Genomic DNA, 23,262 nt, shown 5'->3' on the forward strand with positions numbered 1-23,262 from the left:
TGGGGGGGGCCTAGGTGACCGTTGGCCTGCCTTTGTTTTAGTCTCCACTGGCACCGGGAGTCTGCCCTGGTACCCATTGCTAAAATGTTTCTCTTTTGTCCCTGGAGGTAGCTCATTACTATGCTAATGGTTTGTAGTATCAGTTCTGTCTGGGAGCTGCAAGTTCCAATCCACAGGCAAACCTTGCACCTGCTTGTTTTCCTACCACTGTCCAATTTCCCCTGTACTCTTTGTGAATGTCCATTTTGGAATCGGGACGTGGCCACCCCATGTGGCTACAGAACTGGAGTCGCTGCTGGATGCAATGGAGGAAAGGTGGGCAACCATATACCCCGGAGTGGGAAGGAGGTTGCCACCTGCCGTTGTAAACCGGGTGGGAGAAGCCATGAGTGCTGTGGGCAACAGAACCGACCGCCGGTGCTGCAAAAAACTGCATGAACATCTCAGGGCGGCCAGGGTGAGTAGACAGCACTGCACCCATGACACTAATCCCCGACCCACACACCCGTAACCCCACCCTCCCAACCTGATAGGCAACCGGACCCCCACGCTGCACCATCTGCCAGCACCCATACCAGCTGCCATGACCGGGTACCCTGGCCACAAAGGCCACGAGCTACCCACCCCATGTGCTCCATGCGTCCGACTGTCTAACATAGTGCGTTTTCTGTCTCACAACCCTCCCCCCATACCACTATGTTATTATCTAAGTCTGAATAAAGATTGTAGACTTCCAGTTAACACAAATACTTTATTCAATGGGTTTGTTCTGTTTCCAGAGCTTAACTAGATATAATACAGTCAAGAGGTATGACCATTGAAGCTAAGGTAAGCTGCCTATGCTGAGCTGTCTCTGCTGCTGCTGCTGACTAGCTCTGTGCTTCTGAAAGTGGCGGATCTTCCCTTGGGCTGGACCCTTTATACCCGTCTCTGATTCTGCCCTCTAGTGATGCTGTGGCTGTTACATCTGTCTGTAGTCCCAGGTGTATGTGCAGATGTATGTACAGATGTACAGATCACTACAACCACCACCAGTCGCACACCCCACCCCACTCCACCACCACCACCACCACCCCCATCGTACCCCCCCCCCCCCCTCCACTCCCACCACCCTGCAACCAGGCCGCCATGACCCACTCATGCATCATGTCTTGCAAGATCTGCTGGCGATGAGGCGGGCCCTTCTGGTGCTCTCCACCGCTGACCCCAACCACAATCCCAGGAGGAGAGCAGTGAGGAGGAGGAGGATATGCACAGCGACAGGAGCCCTCGACCAGCAGCCCGGGACACTCCAGTGCACCAGTCCAGGGAGGACACTGACTTCCCGTCACAGCTGCCTCCAACACCCTCCACCGTCCCAGAGACACTCACCTCGGTTAGACATGTTCGCGAAGAGGCTCCTGGGGCACTATCTGGTGCGCACCACACACGTAGAACAGATGGAGGTAGGAACCCCCGAGGGGGCGGAAGGTCGGAGTGCAGCCCGACCCCAGGGACTAGCTGCCATCCAGACGGGTTCAGGAACGGGTGGTGCCATCTATAGTTGAGATGCACTCACAGAGCCAGGGACGACATGAGGGGTTGTTGAAAATCATCCAGCACCTGCAGGTGCAGTTGGAGGAGTCCAGCCGACTGAAGGAGCACAAGGTAGTCCTGACCATGCATGCTACCCCGGTCAACACTGCACGGATGCTGTCTGCAGTTCAGGCCTTGGTGGCGCAGGATTCGGCCATGGGTCAAGATGTCCAAAGCCTGGGGCATTCTGTGCAGGCAGTGACTGAGGCCCAGGACAGGGAGGGTTGCCCTGACACAGGCAGCCATGTACGAGGGCCACCTGGACAGTCCAGCGGTGCTTAACCTCAGCCATAGCTGAGGGTATCAGCGGCATTGCCCATGTGCTGGCTGATGTGGCACGACTCAGATGGGAGGTGGTGCTCTCCCTATGCTCCTTGGCCGCGAGTATCAAGACCCTGATCGGGGTGGGAGCAGGCCTCCAGGACTGGCAGCGGCAGGCAGCAGGGGAGCTGCATAGGTTAGCTCCGCTTGCACCCAAATCTTATGAAATAGTCCGGGGCCATTGGGCACCCCGAGGGAGGTGGAGGTGATGAGGTCCCTGCTGGTGACTCACGCAAGGGAGCTGCTGGAACACCACAGCGCCTCAGACTTCCCTCTCCCCCTATCCCTGGTGCATCTGATGGGTAGTGGGCAGATCAGGGTGTTACCATGCCACCTGGAACACCCAAGCAGCAGCCGGGCCCATCCAGGCCCAGTTCTCCTGGAAGAGAACCGCCATAGGGGACCCAGGCCACAGGACGGGAATTGCAGCAGGCCACCTCCACTCCTGATGTAGCCCCTGGAGATCCACCTAAGCATGGCATTATGGTCTGTGAGGCTAGAACGGTGGTCATATATATATCTATATATGCGTGTTCACTTGTTCACGATAAACACATATGTGCAATGTAATAACCTGCCTCAGTGCTCTGTCAGCAGGGTATGAGGGATGGGCTGGTCTGGGCTGGCGCAAAGGGGGCGCTGGAGGTGGGAGGAGATGGGCGGGCACTGGGAGTGGGCATGGGCTAGGGATCCCAGCTCGGCCAACACTCACCGCTCTGATGTCCCACTTCCATCCCACGCCCGGCATCATGGAGGCCTCTGGCCCTGGCGCACATTCCTGCTGCCAGCGGAACCGGAACCGCTACCCATGCCAGCGGTATGCTCAACGGCCCCCATCCGGTACCCTCCTGCAAGGGCTACTATGGGCATTGTCCTTAAGTGGGCCACGCCGTTCCCCACTGAGGCCTGAAAAATAACAGAGAGCTGATCGATAGCAGGGTTCTTCCCACCCCACAAGCGTCGGGAACAGCTCCGCTAGTCTCGCTCAGGACTTTTGTGTGACTTTTTTTTCTCTCGTTAGATCGCGCTCATAACTTGGCCAACAAATGATTTAACAGACTATCTGCGAAAAGGTAATCTCTTAATAGTCATTCTCCTTGGGGGAGATGTGGTTTGCTTTCCCAAACCCAAAATAGGTGTGTGAAGTTGCTGCCTCGAATGCAGGTGAGGGTGATTGTTGAGGAAGTGCTCCCGATATAGGTTAGTCTATATTTGGGGCTAGCTTTAGAATACACGCCAAATGCCTCATCACTAAACTCACCGATGACAGAGTGGAGAGATATTTTAAATCGTTTGAAAAAGTGGCTAGGGCAGCACGGTGGCGCAGTGGGTTAGCCCTGCTACGTCAAGGCGCCAAGGTCCCAGGTTCGATCCCAGCTCTGGGTCACTGCCTGTGTGGAGATTGTACATTCTCCCCATGTTTGCGTGGGTTTCGCCCCCACAACCCAAAGTTGTGCAAGGTGGGTGCTTTGAACACGCTAAATTGCCCCTGAATTGGAAAAAAGTTAATTGGGTACACTAAATTTATAAAAGAAAAAGTGGCTGGAAAGTTAAGCATGCCAAAGATCACGTGGACTCTTATTTTGCTGTGTTTTGACTAGGAAAACAATGGATGTTTATTCTAGTTTTTCAGAAGAACTTTTCCAGAGAATGTTAAAACTGCGGTATTTAATTTGTATCAATTTGTCCACAAAGCATATTAATTAAAATTTTGGACACTTGGAAAATTTGATCAATTTTCCAAGCAGAAAGAAATGGGGAGGATTCTCCGTAGCCCGACGCCAAAATTGTGATCGGTGATTGGGCAGAGAATGGATTATAACGCCAGAATCAAGGCTGGCGGTAGTTTCATGGTGATCTGCAATGCTTCGCCCCCTCCAAACTGGCATTATCGTGCCTTACGCCATTTCAATTCTGTTGCTGCATCATCTGTTGGCCTACCCATGATGCTCCGCCCCAATTGGCACAATTCGTGACAGCGTGGACCATGTGCAGTCCCAAGCAGTCGGGAACCTGGCGTGACGGCTGGGGATGGTGTCCAGCACCGCCACACTCAGCCGGGATCCGTGCCGCTGGCCAGGGTGGTTTCTGCGCGGGCTGGGGCGCGGCCTGGGAGTGGGCTGTGGGGTTGCGATTAGCAGGTTAGGGTTTGTGCACGGCCGGCACCATGTTTTATGGCGCGACCGGTGCAGGTTGTCAGCCATGCACATGCACGGCCGGGACCCAGCCATTCTCCAGGCCGTTTTCGCCGTGATCCGCGGGAGTTTCACTCGGCACCGGTGCTAGCCCCTCACCGGTACCGTGAGGGATTCACGCCAATTTTTCTGTTGTGAAAGTCCACACATGCTCCGCTGGCGTCAACACTTAGTCTCAGAAACTGAGAATCCAGCCCATGTTGTTTGGCAGCTGACTTTGATCCATGAAGTTAGAAGAATCTGAGAAAGGTAATGATAAGGGAGGGATTTCAAAACAGCATCCCAATCAGGTTACACATACAAGGTTGCACGGTTTCTTAAATAAGAGAAGCGACGGTTCTGGCAGTGGGGCATGCATCACATTGGCAGCTACGGCCATTAGATCTTCAATGTAAACCCACAGGGAAATTGGAGGAATAGAAACCAATCTGGCTTTAAGGAGAAGGCAGGAACTGTTTCAGTCAATAAAAATGATATACGAATGACACAGGTGAGGTGCAGGTGGGGACGGTCTGGGAGGCCTTGAAAGCAGTGATTAGAGGAGAGCTGATCTCCATAAGGGCACACAGAGAGAGGAAGGAGAGGCAGGAAAGGGAGAGGCTGGTGGGGGAGCTCCTAGAAGTAGATAGGAAATATGCGGCGGCGCCAGAGGAGGGGCTATTAAGGGAGCGGCGTAGCTTGCAGGCCAGGTTCGACCTACTGACCACTAGGAAGGCGGAAATGCAGTGGAGAAGGGCGCAGGGTGCGGCGTATGAGTACGGGGAAAAGGCGAGCAGGATGCTGGCGCACCAGCTTCGTAAGCGAGATGCAGCCAGAGAGATTGGGGGAGTGAGAGAGAGGGGTGGGGATGTAGTGCAGAAGGGGCAAGAGGTGAATAGAGTCTTTAGGGACTTCTATAGGGAATTGTATAGGTCTGAACCGCCGAAGAGGAGAGGGGGAATGAAGAACTTTCTCGACAAATTGGGGTTCCCAAAGGTACAGGAGGAGCTGGTGGAAGGGTTGGGGGCGCCGATAGAGCTGCAGGAGCTAATTAAAGGGATAGGCCAGATGCAGGCGGGGAAGGCGCCGGGGCCGGATGGGTTCCCGGTGGAGTTTTACAGGAAATTTGTGGACTTGGTGGGTCCAGTGCTGGTGCGAGCCTTCAATGAGGCGCGCGAGGGGGGGGGTTCTGCCTCCAACAATGTCGCAGGCCCTGATCTCCTTGATTTTGAAGCGGGACAAGGACCCGGTCCAGTGCGGGTCCTACAGGCCTATCTCCCTCTTAAATGTAGATGCCAAGCTGTTAGCAAAGGTCCTGGCAACCAGGATAGAGGACTGTGTGCCAGGGGTAGTCCATGAAGACCAGACGGGGTTCGTGAAGGGACGCCAACTTAACACAAATGTCCGGAGATTGTTAAATGTGATTATGATGCCAGCAGTGGAAGGGGAGGCGGAGATAGTGGTAGCGCTGGACGCGGAGAAGGCATTTGACAGGGTGGAGTGGGAATACTTGTGGGAGACGTTGGAAAGGTTTGGGTTTGGGGAGGGATTTATCAAGTGGGTAAAACTGCTCTATTCAGCTCCGATGGCAAGGGTGGTAACAAACGGGAGGAGGTCAGAATATTTTGGGCTCCATCGAGGTACTAGGCAGGGATGTCCCCTATCTCCCTTACTCTTTGCATTAGCGATTGAGCCGTTGGCGATGGCACTGAGGGGTTCAGGGGGGTGGAGAGGACTGACAAGGGGAGGGGAGGAACATCGGGTCTCGCTCTATGCGGATGATTTGTTGTTGTATGTGGCAGACCCGGAGGGGGGAATGCCGGAGGTAATGGGGATACTAGCGGAGTTCGGGGACTTTTCGGGATATAAATTAAATCTGGGGAAAAGTGAGGTCTTTGTAATACACCCGGGAGACCAAGGGGAGGGAATTGGGAGGCTCCCCTTCAAAAGAGCAGTTAAAAGTTTTAGGTATTTGGGGGTGCAGGTGGCAAAGAACTGGGGGACCCTACACAAGTTGAACTTTTCCAGACTGGTGGAGCAGATGGAGGAGGAGTTTAAGAGGTGGGACATGGTGCCGCTGTCGCTGGCAGGGAGGGTGCAGTCAGTTAAAATGACGGTCCTCCCGAGGTTCTTGTTTTTGTTCCAGTGTCTGCCCATCTTCCTCCCCAGGGCCTTTTTCAAGAAGGTAACGAGTAGTATCATGGGGTATGTGTGGGCACATGGCACCCCGAGAGTTAGAAGGGTCTTTTTGGAGCGGAGTAGGGATAGTGGAGGGCTGGCGTTACCCAACCTTTCAGGATATTACTGGGCGGCAAATACATCGATGGTACGAAAGTGGATGATGGAAGGGGAGGGGGCAGCCTGGAAGCGCATGGAGAGGGCGTCCTGCGGCAACATAAGCTTAGGGGCACTGGTAACGGCACCATGGCCGCTCCCTCCCACGAGGTATACCACGAGCCCGGTGGTGGCGGCCACCCTCAAGATCTGGGGGCAGTGGAGGCGACACAGGGGGGAGGTGGGAGGTCTGATAGGGGCACCACTAAGAGGGAACCACAGATTTGCGCCGGGAAACACAGGAGGGGGATTCCAGAGCTGGCAGAGGGCGGGTATTAGACAACTGAGGGACTTGTTTATAGAGGGGAGGTTTGCGAGCCTGGGAGAGCTGGAGGAGAAATTTGGGCTCCCCCCGGGGAACACGTTCAGGTACCTCCAAGTGAAGGCATTTGCCAGACGACAGGTAGCGGGGTTCCCCGCGCTCCCCGACAGGGGGGTGAGTGATAGGGTGCTATCAGGGGTCTGGGTCGGGGAGGGGAAGATCTCGGACATCTATAAGATTATGCAGGAGGTGGAGGAGGTACCAGTAGAGGAGCTGAAAGATAAGTGGGAGTTAGAGCTGGGGGAACAGATAGAGGACGGGACATGGGCAGACGCCCTGGAGAGGGTCAACTCGTCGTCGTCATGTGCGAGACTAAGTCTCATTCAATTTAAGGTACTGCATAGAGCCCACATGACGGGGACAAGGATGAGTCGGTTTTTCGGGGGTGAAGACAGGTGTATTAGATGTTCGGGAAGCCCTGCGAATCATGCACATATGTTTTGGGCATGTCCGGCACTGGAGGAGTTCTGGAAGGGGGTGGCAGGGACGGTGTCGAGAGTGGTGGGGTCCAGGGTCAAGCCAGGATGGGGACTTGCGATCTTCGGGGTTGGGGTGGAACCGGGGGTACAGGAGGCGAGGGAGGCTGGAATATTAGCCTTTGCGTCCTTGGTGGCTCGGAGGAGGATCCTGATTCAGTGGAGGGACGAAAGGCCTCCGAGTGTTAACACCTGGTTAAACGACATGGCAAACTTCATCCAACTGGAAAGGATCAAATTCGCCCTGAGAGGGTCGGTGCAGGGGTTTTCCAGGCGATGGCAACCCTTCCTAGACCTCTTGGATCAGAGATAGAAACTGAGGCCATGACAGCAGCAACCCGGGAGGGGAGGGGAGGGCGGGAGGGGGGGGGGGGGGGGGGGGGGGGGGGGACAACGACGAAGGAAGTACGGTAGGGGCGGTGGCACGGGCAAGGCCTGCCCGAGGACGCTGCTTGAAATGATAAGTTGGTCTGACTGTCGGTTCGCCGGCGGGGGGGGGGGGGGGGACGCGCGGGTAGGGGGGGGGGGGTTTTTTTTTTTTTTTTTTTTTTTTTTTTTTTTTTCTTGTTAAGTAGGGGGGTTTGACTTTGTTTTGTTATAATTGAAATGTAAATGTAGGGGGGGTTAAAATGTTTGTATTTTGAAAAATTCAATAAAAATTATTTAAAGGGAAATAAAAATGATACCATTTCATCTTTGCTTTGTTGACTCTTGTACAGTAAAACTATGTTATAATCTGCAGAATTTAATGGATTCATTCCTTTGGTAAATAATTGGGAATTCGCATTAATTCTAAGTTCTCACTAAAAGTTGTGGCTTTGTTCCTGAAAATAAAAAATCTTTAAGTAAAACACCAGTTTCCACAGAAATCCCTGTTAAAACTGTAGTTAGGTTCTGTAGAACTTTCAAAAAAACAAATCGAACATTGTACCCTCTTAAGTTGAAATACTTTACATTGCTAAATTTCTACAATATTAAATGAAATAAATTATAAAATAAATTGCAAAATTTCAAACGTGACTTGCCTTCCAAGGGTGTTAATAATTATCTGATAGCACTTAAACTCCCCCTGCATAGCAACAGCCAAGGAATACTCGTCAATGTGCATGCCTCTACCATGACCAACCCTGAAGTCAAGGATAAATTCTACGATGACCTCCACTCTTTGACTGCTTCAATGCCAAAGTCAGACAAACTAGTCAATCATCAATCCAAGAGTTGGTGCAGACCATCAGGTATGGAAAGGGGTCATCGGAAAATAACAGGCTTGGCAGTTAGAACATAGAACATAGGACAGTACAGCACAGTACAGACCCTTCGGCCCACGATGTTGTGCCAACCACTTATCCTAATTTAAGATCAACCTAACCTACACCCATTCAATTTACTGCTGTCCATGTGCCTATCCAAGAGTCGCTTAAATGTCCCTAATGACGGACGTTACCACCACTGCTGGCAGTGCATTTCATGCACCCACCACTCTCTGTGTTAAGAACCGACCTCTGATATCTCTCCTATACCCTCCTTCAATGACTTTAAAATTATGTTCCCTCGTGACAGCCATTTCCACCCTGGGGAAAAGTCTCATCTATCCACTCTATCCATGCCACTCATCACCTTGTCCACCTCTATCAAGTCCACCTCTCTGCCTTATTCGCTCCAGTGAGAAAAGCCCGAGCTCACTCAACATTTTTTCATAAGACATGCCCTCCAGCCCAGGCAGCATCCTGGTAAATCTCCTCTGCACCCTCTCCAAAGCATCCACATCCTTCCTATAATGAGGCAACTAGAACTGGACACAATATTCCAAGTGTTGTCTAACCAGGGGTTTATAAAGCTGCAGCAAAACCTTGCGGCTCTTAAACTCAATCCCCCTGTTAATGAAAGCCAACAAACCATACACCTTCTTAACAACCCTATCAACCTGGGTGGCAACTTTGAGGAATCTATGTACATGGACCCCAAGATCCCTCTGTTCCTCCACACTTCCAAGAATCCTGCCTTTAACCCTGTATTCAGCATTCAAATTCGACCTTCCAAAATGAATCACTTCACATTTATCTCGGTTGAACTCCATCTGCCACTTCTCAGCCCAGTTCTGCACCCTGTCAATGTCATGTTGTCACCTGCAACAGTCCTCGACACTATCTACAACTCTCCCAACCTTCGTGTCATTGGCAAACCTATCAACCCACCCTTCCACTTCCTCATCCAAGTCATTTATAAAAACCACAAAGAGCAGAGGTCCCAGAACAAATCTCTGCTGGACACCAATGGTCACCGACTTCCAGGTGGAATACTTTCCATCCACTACCACTTGCTGTCTTCTTTCGGCCAGCCAATTCTGTATCCAGACAGGCAAATTTCCCTGTATCCCATGCCCCCTAACTTTCTGAATGAGCCTACCATGGGGAACCTTAACAAATACCTTACTGAAATCCATATACACCACATCCACTGCTGGACCTTCATCAATGTGTCTCATCACATTCTCAAAGAATTCAACAAGGCTTGTGAGGCATGACCTGCCCCTCACAAAGCTATGCTGACTATCAGCACGGCTTAAAAATCCAAACCCTAATATTGACCATCCCTCCATACTGTTGAGCATGTTTAAAAGTAAACCGCTTTGTAATACATCCTCCCTGTTCAAATCAAAATTAGCTCCTGAGAACTACAGTAAGTTAAAATAATGTGGCTCTTTCTTTTTGCTAGCATTCCACTGTTCAGAAATAATAGGGAGCTCAATGCAAAATGTGGCACACCACCAATAGTTATTGGAGGACATGTTTACTCCTGAACTTGACTTCCAGAGAGTGGTTTAGTTATTCCCAACTGCCTGAATAACAGAGCACTTTCAGTTTATCACTTTAAAGAAGAATTCATGTAATAACCATGCACTTCTGCCACGCTCTCCTCCTCCTCCTCCTCCTCAAAGCATCCAAAGTGCCAACCTGCAAGAGTTCCTAACAAACAGCAATATCAATTATAAGCAGAAGCATTAATAAAAAACAAGCTTGTGAGAAAAACAGGAAGAAAGATTTTTGAGCAGCAGTAATTGCCACTTAGTCTTCTCACTGAAATCCGCCTTTGGGCCATTGGCAAGATTCCAGGGTTCAAAATTGTCAACCGTGTCCCAGTAAAACAAGGCGAATAAAATTAAATACGCATCAAATCGCATCAAAGAATGGGCACAGCACCGAAGGAAGCCATTCAGCCTACTGTGTCTGTGCTGAGTCTCCGTAAGAGCAATTCACTGAGTGCCAGCCCCCTTTTTTCCCCTGATCCTGTCCACTCACCGCTTAAAAAATCTTTTCCTCCTGTCGCCATTGTTTCTTTTGTCAATCACCTCAAATCTGTGCTATCTGATTCGCGATCCTTGCAACAATGGGAGCTGTTCTTCCCTATCTACTCAGTCTCGTCACCTCATGATTTTGAGTAGCTCTATCAAATCCTAACCTCAACTGTCTCTTCTCCAAGGAGAACAGCCCCATCTTCTCAAATCTATCCACATAACTGAAGTTCCTCACCCTTGGAACCATTCTCCAAATCTCTCCTGCTACTCTCTCCAAAGCTTTCACATTCTCAAATGTTGTGCCCAGAACTGGTCACAATATTCCAGTTGAGGGCAAACTGGTGTTTTATTAGACATAATCCCTCTATCACTGTCACCTCACTTCTGTATTGTTAAAGAAGGCCCTATCACAGTGTAGTTCTACCTGATGGTTATGGGCCGAACATTAACACTGCTGTAGAGGTAGAACTGGAGGTTGACTAGGCCGCAATTTCTCACAGTGGTTGGTATAGTGGTTTCCCAGCATGGCTCTTTCAGAGGGCCATTTTTGGTCTTGTTAGGCAATTGAAGGGCCTGTTCAGGCCAATGTTCAGGGTTGGCTGGAATTTTCCAGTCAGATGGATGGCTTCACATAGTAGCTGAATCCTGGCTGAATAATGGAACCATCGCCACACAGTGGAGGGAGGGGGAGGGTGGGAGTTCAATGTTCTAGCATCATTTTAAACGACCCCCCCCCCCCCCCCCCCCAATTCCTCTCACAGTTGATGTATCAAAATGTCCGAAGTTGAAGCCGTAAGCTGTCCTGTGGAGGGATTCTCGCTCCAAAATAATGGCCTAGAAAGTTCTCGCTGCAATCCACATTTTGAAAAAGGCTGCAGCTTTAAACAAGAGCATCTCCATCATTTGATGCCCTTTCTTTTACACATCTCTACCTGTGGAGTTGCTAATATGTGAATACTGGAGGGCCCCAATTAGCTGTCCTGTCTTGGGAGCCCACTCACTGCCCTTAATTGGCAGGGGTCTTGGAGTTGGCCTCAAAACCTTCCTCAGAAATGGCCCTCCGAGTCCTGAGGCAGCATGTGTGGGTCCCCACCCTGCAATTTCTCCCAGAGTCAGGTGGGGACCCACAATCCTTCACTCAACCTTCTATGTCTCATCAAAGCTTTTGAATAATTGGTCCTACAAATGTACTGGCAAACATTTTCATTAAATTTAGAATAGAAAGGTCCACAATATAAAGGGATAGATTTGTTGCAAAACCAGGAAAAATAACATTTTGAATTCCAACTTCATAAATTTATTGTCATCAGCAGACAATAGCATATGGATATGGAAGGCCATTAAGTTCATACCATCCAGACAGATTGACTCTAAAAGCCCTTTACTTCCCAAAGCATTCAACTGGTTAGAATTATGAAATGATACAGCAGTGGACTCTGGCTAGTCAGCCCATCTCGACTGTGCTGGCCCTTTGGGAGAGCTATCCAATTGACATCACTCCACTGAATGCTCTTTCCTCACAGCTCTGTCACCTTTAACCCCGTTCATGTATTTACCCAATTCCACTTTGAAAGTTACTATTGAATCTGCTTCCATTGGACTATAGAACTATAGATCTTTGCTTTCTGGATAAGGACAGCTTTGATGTGTAGTGTTCAACAAAGAACATCAAGCTATGTTGATTAGCAAAGCTAATTTATTAACACTACTTATAACTAGATTTGAGCATCTTACTAAGATACAAAGGTTGCAAAACAAACCAAACTACAATTCTATCTACAGATCTCCTGAACACACGACTACTATCTATCCGGCCCAATCACCTTCTCCCAGAATCAAGGGTGTCTCGTGATCTACGTGACTGCTCTTGATCACCATCTGGTGGTTAGATGCATTTACATAAAATTGTTAACCCTTCATTTACCATACAATATCCATATTGTCACAATGTGGTCATTTTCTTTTTTTTTTTGATTCTTAAATCATTCTTTGGCTATTTATTATCAGACTATTTATCTGACATCCAGCACTCGATGAGCAGATATTTCATCCAATTAATCATTGGAAGACTGAAGGCATTTTTTCCCCTTCCACTCCAAACTCCATTCCCTGGTGGGCGATTCTCTGCACCATTCCACCTCTCTATCTCACATCCCTTTTCTAAAACACTCCTTAAAACCTATCTCTTTGATCAAGCTGTTGATCACCTAACCTGTTTTCTGGCGCGGTGTCATAATGTGTTTGATAACGCTCCTGTGGGACGCGTCATTGTGTTAAGGTGCCATATAAATATAAGTTGTTACATTTTAAGCAGAAGTTTATTCTGCCTCACAGCGCCAGGGACCCGGGTTCATTTCCGGCCTCAGGTGACTGTTTAGAGTTTGCACTTTCTTCCCATGTCTGTGTGGGTTTCCTCCGGGTGCTCCAGTTTCCTCCTGCAGTCCAAAGATGTGCAGGTTAGGTAGATTGGCCATGCTAAATTGCCCCATAGTGTCAAAAAGGTTAAGTCAGGTTACGGGGATAGGGTGGAGGCATGGGCTTAAGTAGGGTGCTCTTTCCATGGGCCGGTGCGGGCTTGATGGGCCAAATGGCATCCTTCTGCACTGTACAGATTCTATGGTCCGATTATTCAACGATGGTGAACAGGGCTTTTCACAGTAACTTCATACTTGTGACTATAAGAGCTTATTATTATTATTATTGGCTCTGCATCTCTCATGCCACCTCTGCCACGACTGGACTGGAATGTTCCACAATTCCCTTCGTGATCACCATTCTAAAAATAATCCTGTCCCCCAGAACTGTGAACTCTATCTTGCTCCATGACTTCACAAACCTGGGACACCCATCCGCCTTTTGTTAGACAAATTGATTGGGTATGGAAAGATTAAAAACCAAGCAAAATCCACAACAGAAAAACAATACCACTGGTGTTGGCTGCGATTGTAGAGGGCAAACTGTCTATTAACGAGAAACAGCCCCAGGCAGTCTCTCTTGATATTCTTCTGCTTGCAGTACCTCAAAACTGATAAATGAATAGAACTCTCCCTTACAGTTGCTGTATTCACAGTGACTGCTCCAATGACTTAACACCAAGATTCTAGAGCATGACAACGCACCTCGTATACTTTTCAAAAGTGCAGCAGCAATCATTCTGAAAGAACAGACTCCAATGGTTAAATAAAATTTACCTGCAATACAGAGGCACCACAATTCAGAAATTGTAGTCCTGCTTCAGCTGAATCAATCCCTCCAGCAGCTAGAACTGGAAACCCCGGTAAAGCCTGTCCAATAGAAGATACGGCGCGTAAAACTATTGGCCTGATTGCACTCCCTGGAAAGAAAGATCGTACATTAGCACGAATCTCATGGTATAGTAATAGAAGTAATTACCAACATTTACAGTGTTTGCATTACGATGATCTGCAATGTATTATTTTTTATTAAACTTAACGACGGCACAGTAGCGCAGTGGTTAGCACTGTTGCTTCACAGCACCAGAGACCCGGGTTCGATTGCCAGCTTGGGTCACTGTCTGTACGGAGTCTGCACATTCTCCCCGTGTCTGCATGGGTTTCCTCCAGGCGCTCCAGTTTCTTCCCACACGTCCCGAAAGACTTGCTTTGGCCGGTGAATTGACATTTTGAATTCTTTCTCGGTGTACCCGAATAGGCGTCGCAGTGTGGCGAGCAGGATATTTTCACAGTAACTTCATTGCAGTGTTAATGTAAGCCTACTTGTGACGCTAAGAAAGAATATTATTATGTTTTGCACTGCATGCATGAAGAACCTTTGTGTGGATTAATGTAGAAAAAGCTGAAATCAAAGTACATCTTTCTCCCAAAAAATTACGAGTTACAAATGTATTGAACTTTTGTGAGCCCTTGCAGCATACCTCGAGGCCAACAATATTATTTTTAAAATTTGCTAACAAAAATAATGTTCAGAGAAATGTTTATATCTTTCCTTCCAAAATGAATGCCATAATTCAAATGAACATTTTAATGCAGTGTGATATTGCAGGAGTTCTGCTTCTTGCTAATGCACATAAATTATGTTATGTGGCTTCATATGTCACAGCATGCGATGATGCCAATTTAATTTATACATCCACACTGACCTCACATGGAACTGACAAGCAGTAAAATCATAACAATGCAGTTCCAGTTGTTTTGGGTGGCCGTAATTAACATATCTGTTTTTCCGGAATTAATTAAAGAAGTTAAATTGCTTATACTGCAGGAAGCGAAGTTATTGATTTTAAGCAACGTATTCCCATACGGAGAAAGGTTATCGGAAATGGCAGCCATTTTATTTTTTTTAAGAATACCTCTTCTCTTCGCAGATACCATTTCATTGGGGAAGGCCCAAATCATTCCTACTTGACCCATACTGTATTGATCTTGCACAAATTTTCATGATCAATTAATTTTAATAGTGTAAGAATGGGGCGATTTAGTAGTTAGCACTGCTGCTTTACAACGCCAGGGCCACGGGCTTAATTCTGACCTTGGGTGACTGACTGTGTGAAGTTTGCACACTCTCCCGAGTCTGCGTGTTTCCTCCGGGTGCTCCGTTTTCCTCCCACAGTCCAAAGATGTGCAGGTTAGGTGGATTGGTCATGCTAAATTGTCCCTCAATGTCCAAAGGTTAGGTGGAGTTACGGGATAGGACGGGGGAGTGGGCCTAGGTAGGGTGCTCTTTCAGAGGGTCAGTGCAGACTCAATGGGCCGAATGGCCTCCTTCTGCACTGTAGGTGTTCTATGATTCGATGATTTTAAGTGAGCTTCAGGCAAAGAACACATCTGTAATTTGAATCTTGCCCTTTATTGCTGGGAATTCATGTTCTGTGACAGAACTTAAAGTCCTGTGGGAGCTTTAAGGGCAGGCATCGGGATTTTTGAAATTTAGATTTTGAAGAAAAAGTTATAGTCTCGATTTTGCATTCGCCCACTTTGTCAGGGTGTTTCCACCTTGGTGGTGTTTGGAAGCGTGATTGGAAGGGTTTATTGATAAACAGGGCAACAAGGAACAGAATTAGTTTCTGCCCCTTCTGAAATACATAATAAATTCTAACCCAGAGGGTTAGAGAGACACAGGCCAGGATTTTCTGGCACTGAGGGGACCAGCCTGTGGGAGATATGGCCGCCCAGCCAAAGGTTAATCGATTTTCAGCTGGATCGGATGATCCCAGGGGAAATCTTGCTCTCTGCTGCCGCCCCATGCCAGGTGGCCATTTGTCATCACCTTCATTCAAGTGTCAGCTTTGGTTCAGTGGTAACATTCTTCTTTTTGCATTCAAAGGTTGAGGTTTCAAGCCCCACACCGCAGATTTACACACGCAATCTAGACTGAGACGTCAGTGTGCAATTGCAGAATTGCTGCAGTGTTGGGAGGTGTTGTCATTTGGAGGATATGTTAAACTGTGATGTTCCTCTAGCTCTTTTGTGAATGTTAATATTCATGAAATTGAATGCCCTACCCCCTTGGCGAGTTTGGTAGCGGGGTGGGGGGCAGGAGGGTGACATGTGGGGTCTGCACCGCCTTTCCACTGTTGCCTCAGTTAAGCATTGGGTGGGATTGCCCATGGATGACCATCCCACCCTGATGCCATTTGAGCCCTTTAGTGGGCATTATCTTGCCACTGCTGATATTCACCCAGTGGCAGTTAGGGTATTCGCCATCCGGGAAGCTTGAAAAGCAAACCCTGTCAAGTTGCATGTGGGATTCCAGCGTTTAATGTTCCTTGTTCAAAGTAACTTGGTGCCTGATCGATGGATGCAACATCCCAAATAGTGAGGGAAGGGGGAGGGGAGAATGCTGAGAGCCACCCTCTGCCCTTACTGCTGACCCTACCCTTCCCTCCCAACCCAATGATCTCCCTCTCACCATCATTCACCTGTGGCCTGCGTCCTTTGGCAATGCTGGGCCTCGGTAGGTGGTGCTACTGACTAATGGAGAGCTGCTGGCCTCTGATTAACCAGCAGCTCTCAGTGTCTGGGCCTTCTACCGTGATCGTTGATCCCGGAGAAGACCCATCCCAGCCCAATTTTGCACTTAATACAGTGAGCCTTTCTGAAAAAAGGTGATGTGGGGATCTTGCAGGTTCTCTAGCCAGCAGAGGAGACCCTCACTTAAATTCCACCCTGAGTGGGCGGACCAATATGTATCCCTTAGCTCGCTCACTAATCTGATCATTTGTTTGATGTCCAACTATGGGATTTTACGCAACATCAATGCATCCGTGTGGTCGGAAAGATTCCTTCAATTGGATCTTGGTGTCTGCTGCTTGCACATCACACCCACACTGGGCTTTAAGTCAATACTTGGTTATTTACTGCACCACATCTTGATATTTGAAACATTTTGCAGGGAAAACAACCCCACACACGTCACTTACAGGACAAGGACACTCTAACCTGAAATTTCTTTCTATGGAAAAGAAGCTTTTGAAATTTTGGAACACTGGGCAAGAGAGTATGCAGGAGATGAGGAAGTTGCACATCCTCCACCTCACGGCATTTTGCACCAACATAGGCTGCACTTTTCATTTTATACTCTCATCTACTGTCATTGTCCTCCGGGTGCTCGAGTTTCGTCCACATCACCTTTTTTCAGAAAGGCTCACTGTATTAAGTGCAAAATTGGGCAGGGATGGGTCTTCTCCGGGATCAACGATCACAGTAGAAGACCCAGTTGCCACCCAGGTACTGTGACACTGCCTGCCTGGCACACTGGCAGCACCACCAGGGCACCTTAGCAGTGCTACCTTTTTAATAATCTTCATTCGTGTCACATGTAGGCTTACATTAACACTGCAATGAAGTTACTGTGAAAAGTCCCTAGTTGCCATATTCCGGCTCCTGTTCGGGTACACAGAGGGAGAAATCAGAATGCCCAAATTACCTAACAAGCACATCTTTTGGGATTTGTGGGAGGAAACCTGAGCACCCGGAGGAAACCCACGCAGACATGGGAAGAAAATGCAGATTCTACACAGACAGTGACCCAAGCGTGAATCGAACCTGGGACCCTGGAGCTGTGAAGCAACAGTGCTACCCACTGTGCTATCTAGATGCCAGCCTGGTAGGGGCACTACCAGAGTGCAAAGCTGGCAGTGCCAAGGTGCCCAGGTGGCATTTTGCCTGTGCTGGGGATCAGGCTCGGGGTTGCCCTCCCCTGCCCGTAATGGGGGGTTTCATGGACCCCCAATAGGTGAGTTGGGCGTTGGGCTGGTCCGGGGTTCACATCGGGGGGGGGGTCAAAAGATTCGGTGCCATTTATAAAAGGCACCCCAATCTCTTCCTGCACTGACGAGAGGAGCCCCTCAGGTCCGCCGAGGCTCAAAACAAGCGACGGGAACGGCCCACTAAACCCATCCAAAACGGGACTCTTTTTTTTATTAAATCGCGCCCATGGAGGGTAAGTGGTACACCTGGCAATGCTAACACTCAAAAGTACACAACATCGCTTGCCCTCTTCCTTTTGAGGCATGTGTTTAGATACACCCATCATATGAGATTGAGCTACGGGTGCTGACTAAAATATACTGCACCTGGGTGAAATATGGTGTTGTGATCAAGGGCAGAAAGTGGTGACAAAGAGGCAGGAGAAAGAATGCATTTCCTGAAGAGTCACCTTGCCTTCTGCCTCGGTTTTTGAACCTGCTGATCACAGGCAGCTTTTAAAAGAAGCATTGACGGTTTATGCCTTCTCTCAACAATCTTGCATTCTATAAACTTCAAAGGAGCAGATATAAAGTGGAGGCGGAAAAGAAACCAAAAGGTCATTGTTGCCTGCGGGAATCAAAAATGCTGACATATGGGGTAAACACCTCTTTTAATGAAAAACTGTGAATGACTCTTTTCCTCCAAAATTAATAACCCACTAAGAAAATTGCTCTCAAGGTCTTCGAAATGTGCAACTTCTGAGCATGTGGGGAATCTGATTTCATTAAACTTGACGACATCTGCCGCAAGGTTATTTTACTGGCACCCAAGGTATTTAAACATTTCCTCAAATTACTTTTTGTTTCTACTAACGTTTGGAGATTACCGATGTCAGCTCAATTAGTGGGTGGGAGAAAAGGGAAAGCAAGATGGAGAAAGCCTTCGCCTCCTTAATCATGTGGTTTGAAAACCATGATCACAGAAAAGAATTCATAACTGTGACAAAATTAAAAATAGATCATCATTTAATAACTGTTGGCTGATTCCGAGTATATTATGTATTATTATTTTTTTAAAATCACATACAGATGCAATTTCCTTATACGGGCAAAACACTGAGGTAAAAGGGTCAATTCTTTAACCACATGATCCCACAGGAATCCAAGTGAAAAAGAGAGCATCGGAGCACAACATTAGGTTTACTGTCAACACTTAAAAAGAATAAACTCAAGGAAGGGTTTTCATTTTGTTCTTTCAGGTACAACGGGGCCTAGAACTTTGCGGCAGAATCTTTAGGTCCCGCCAACAGCAGGAGATGCGGCTGGCAGAACGCAAGGCCAAACATCAGTCTGCTAACGTCGGGATGAACTGTTGGGATTCTCTCCTCAGGACTTGAAAGGCAGGTCGAGCTTCCTTGCGGATGCTGCTGGGGACCTATTTTGCGCGCATTACCATGTCATTTGCAAGCGTATTAAAAGGCCGCCTCGCGGAATTCTGCACCCCCGCCAAATTAAGTTCCCTGCCAGAAGGAAATCAGAACATTCAGTTCTGCGACTGTGTAAGAAGCGTGCACCCGGCGAGCTTCACCTCTTCCTCGACTTTGAGGTCAGTAAACGCTGCTTTGCCTTCTTGGGAGCATTCCTAACTTCTCTTATATCGGGTGCCTGCAGCATAAGCTGCGCAAACACTGCGGGGTAAGGGTGGTGGGGAATGTGGTGAGTAGCCAGAAGGGCAGAGTGGATGCTGGGAGGCATGCTAAGGGGTGAATGGAGGGAGACTGTCTGAGTACCCAGACATTTGACCTATTGAGGTAATGACGGGAAAGGGGGACTTCCTGCCCACACCCACCATGAGATTGCCATGCTCCATATGGATGCGCAAGATCCCATGTGTTCAGCCATCTGTTCCCAAGCGGAAATCACTCGTACTTCTGCGCCCGCCCTTAGATTTCAGAGTGGAAGATTCTACCCATGGCATGGGAAAAAATGGGGGTGGGGGGGCACCTGATTGTGAGGCCCGAGTTGCCCTGATATTGAGCTCATGGTCTGATTCCCACAGAGCTGCCACAGAGATTACCAGGCCAAACGGGCTTGATGATCTGGGCTTCCACACCAGCAACATGACCCTCAGGGGACTGAGGAATGGGGGGACCTGGTGATGCAGTAGGGTGATCGGGCCAGGTGGAGGGAGGAGCAGGGGTTGCAACATTGTCAAGAAATAGGGTGACTAGAGGGGAAGGAGTCACAGAAATTCAGGGTGTGAGTGGGTGGGGGCGGAAAAGAGTTGAGGGTAGTGATGGCGATGGGAGGAGATGAAAGAGCAGTGGCAGTCAGAATGTGAGGTGGGGAGTGAGGGGAGTGATGTGACCTATTCACACGAGACGAAGAGTAGAAGTGAACAGTGGTTGCATCAATTAAATACGCGAGATCTGTGCCTGCCGGCAACTGCTCTGTGCTGAGTGCTGCCTACAGACTTACAGGTTTACATACCACCCCCGAGGGGGCGGAGCCACATGCGGAACCCACAAGGGCATCAACATCACACAACACAGTACAGTGGTGAATTGTAATAGCATACGTTCACCACAGGGAGCAAGGGAGGAAGGAAAGAGGAGAACGACAGCGATCAGAAGGAAGTGCCGCGGGATGCAGCTGACAGCCTCTTCTGGCTCTGGTATTAAAATAAGTTTAATTTCAAAATTTAGTTGTGGCCTAGTCGATCTTGCAACAGGGGCTGCGATCAAGCATTAGATCTTTTATTTGCACCAGCAAAGTCAAAACCACCTGTTTCAGGCATGGGCGCTGCACATATATTTTTTGGTCCTTACCAATATGGGCTGGTGATGAACATGGGCTTCCGGCCTACTTCCTGGCTTTGGAACACTGTTTAAAGCCCTCAAAAGAGGCACTGCAAGGTCAAATTTCTATGCTTTATATGCTCAAATGGATTCTGCCACTTACTGCCAGGAGTACAAGACGTTGAAAAATGCTCCTTTTAGAGGCCAAAACATTGCCTTGACAACAGGCTTTGAGGGTCAAATCTCCATTCTTAGAAATGCTATTTTCAGAATACAAAGAGTAAAATTAATTTTAGGCTTGCTGTCGTTCTGCTTGATATGGTCTGGATGACAAATATGATTCAGGGCTCAACAAAGAATTCATTAAATGCCAAGCAACACAAATGCTGAGGTGACTTGAGTTCATCAATGCCAATGATTACCTTGTGTTCTCCAGAGCAGTAATAGGTTCTCAGTCTGGTAACTGAGTAATGGTTCATTTGGAAACAATCTTTTCATATAAGCACAAATAGCTTGAAACCACTGTTCACAATGTTCAATCTCTGAGCTTGCTAACATCAGTTTGCAAAATCATTAATTCAAAGTAATTATGTAGCCGCATCTGAATTGTTTAAATTAATCTGTGCTTCTCCCGTCTCTATAAGAGTACGACTGGATTTTCTGTCGGGGGGAACTAATATCCGTAGATGGCTCATGGGCCTGAATTTTCAGGGTGGTGAGCACTTGGTGCCTGCCATATGGAGACTCAACTGCCCACTGCCATTTTATGCTCAGTTGAGCAATGATTGGCAGCACGTGGGACTCTGCCTGCCTTTGAACGGAATCAGATTGGCCTACAGCTCTCCACCCTTCCAGGCACAGCATTTCAGTGGCCAGAAGAGGACCTCCGGTGCTATGCCTAAGCCCAAGTCCCAGGACTGCTCTTCAGGTAGGTACCAAGGGTCCCCGGGGTGGAGGGTGGTGAATGCCCTGGCAGTTTTTGAGGGGGCGATCTTGGTATCCGGGGAGGGGGTGAGGGTGGTGGGAAGGTCGCGGGAGGGCTGGAGTTCCCACGTTCCAGAGGGGTGAGCAACCCAAATCTAAATCATGGGCGGCACGGTGGCACAGCGGTTAGCACTGCTGCCTCACAGCCCCAGGGACCCGGGTTTAATTCTGGCCTTGGGAGACTACCTGTGTGGAGTTTGCACTTTCTCCCCGTGTCTGCGTGAGTTTCCTCTGGGTACTCTGGTTTCCTCACATAGTCCAAAGATGTGCAGGTTAGGTGGATTGGCCAGGCTAAATTGCCCCTTTATGTCCAAAAGCTTAGGTGGTGTTACAGGGTTACGGGGATAGAGTGGAGGCATGGGTTTAAGTTGGGTGCTCTTTCGAAGAGCCGGTGCAAATCTTATGGGCCGAATGGCCTCCTTCTGCACTGTAACGTCTATGATTTTATGAAGGTGCCCCCGATTGGCTGCATGCCCGACCCGGACCGCGCGCCCAAAACTAGCACGCTGCCGTATAAGGCGCCCCTGCCCTGCGATCGGCCCGCCCCCAACCATGACGGCCATGGACTGAGTCCGCAGCCGCCACGCTAGTATCTACACCGGCAGGACCATGTCTAGATCCATGCGGTCGGGGCGGAGAATGGTGGGGCGGGCCTCCAGCAATGGCCGCCGATAGGCAATTCAGAGTACGCCGCTTTTCGAGGCCCAGAGAATCGGGGAACCGACGTCGGTCCTGATTCCAAGCGGGAAACTGGATTCTCCTCCCCGGCGCCGGCCGCGATTTCGGCGTCAGGGTGCGGAGAATCCAGCCCAGGTCACCATTTTGAATGGGTGTCCCGTTCTCAAAGTGAGCTTGTGGGTTCCCCACACACAAGGGCAATGTCACCCCCCACACATGTACACTCCCTATCACCCCCCCAAGTGAGGACACTCCGCTATGGGGTCCCTGGGATCATCCCCCTTCCGGCCACCCAAGCCCCCTTACAGCACTCCCTCCCCTTCAGGACCCCTTCCCATCACCCCACCAACCTCCCAAAGGCCCGCACGTACCTGCCCTGCATTCTCCCACCTTTCAAACCCCCCTCACCCTCATTTTCTGGGCATGGCTCCCCTCACCTGCTGGCCCTTGGCATTGCCACCCTGGCACCTGTGCACCCTTGCACTGCCACCCTGGCAGCCAGACAGTGCTCCTGCCAGCTTGTCATTGCCATCAGGGCACCTTAGCAGTGCCAGGGCGGCAGTGTCAAGGTGCCAGCTGGGCAGTTCCAAGGTGACCACATTCCAGGGGGAGGGCCAGGGGCCACTCTGCACTTACCCTGACCTCCGTGGGGCCTCCGGTGGCCCGGTGGCCCGGTGGCCCGGTGCCCCCCCCCCCCCCTCGGTACCATTCCACCTGGTCAACGTTTGTCTGAACCAGCACTAATTGGCTCCCAGGGGAGGCCAAAGAATCAAGGGAGGCCATTGGATCACGTGAGGGTAGGTAGTAAGTAGGTTTATGACCTATTTCCGTGAGGCTCATTTGGTCTCGGCCAATTGGTGCGGTGTTCCGACTCCAACGTCTCGTGGGACTTCAGAAAATCCAAGGAGGCACGGGGTCTGTCGGGAGGCTCGCTGCAAGCCTCTCTCGGCATTCTCCGGTCACGTTGCGCTCAAGAGAGATCACAACGTGGCCGGAGGATCGCGCCCACAGTGCAAAATGTTATGGTGATGAAAATAGAGAATAGAACAGTGGCTCTGTGTCTGTTTAGTTCCTATTTTCTTATAAGACTCTTTATTTTATTATTTCGACTGCGATCCCATATCCGAGCTGAATTTT

At 49.3% G+C, this 23,262-nt stretch overlaps 1 protein-coding gene across 3 annotated transcripts in view; it reads right to left on the minus strand.

Moving 5' to 3' along the window:
- Positions 1-23,262, minus strand: part of LOC119964436 (dihydropyrimidine dehydrogenase [NADP(+)]-like) — a 918,190-nt gene that overhangs the window by 148,080 nt on the left and 746,848 nt on the right. For all 3 annotated transcript variants that reach the window (XM_038793913.1, XM_038793914.1, XM_038793915.1), the window contains one exon: positions 13,689-13,831. In XM_038793913.1, coding sequence (XP_038649841.1) covers positions 13,689-13,831 — 143 coding nt within the window. The remainder of the gene's footprint in view (positions 1-13,688; positions 13,832-23,262) is intronic.

The sequence above is a fragment of the Scyliorhinus canicula genome, chromosome 4 (genome assembly GCF_902713615.1).
Source record: "Scyliorhinus canicula chromosome 4, sScyCan1.1, whole genome shotgun sequence".
Taxonomy (NCBI): domain Eukaryota; kingdom Metazoa; phylum Chordata; class Chondrichthyes; order Carcharhiniformes; family Scyliorhinidae; genus Scyliorhinus; species Scyliorhinus canicula.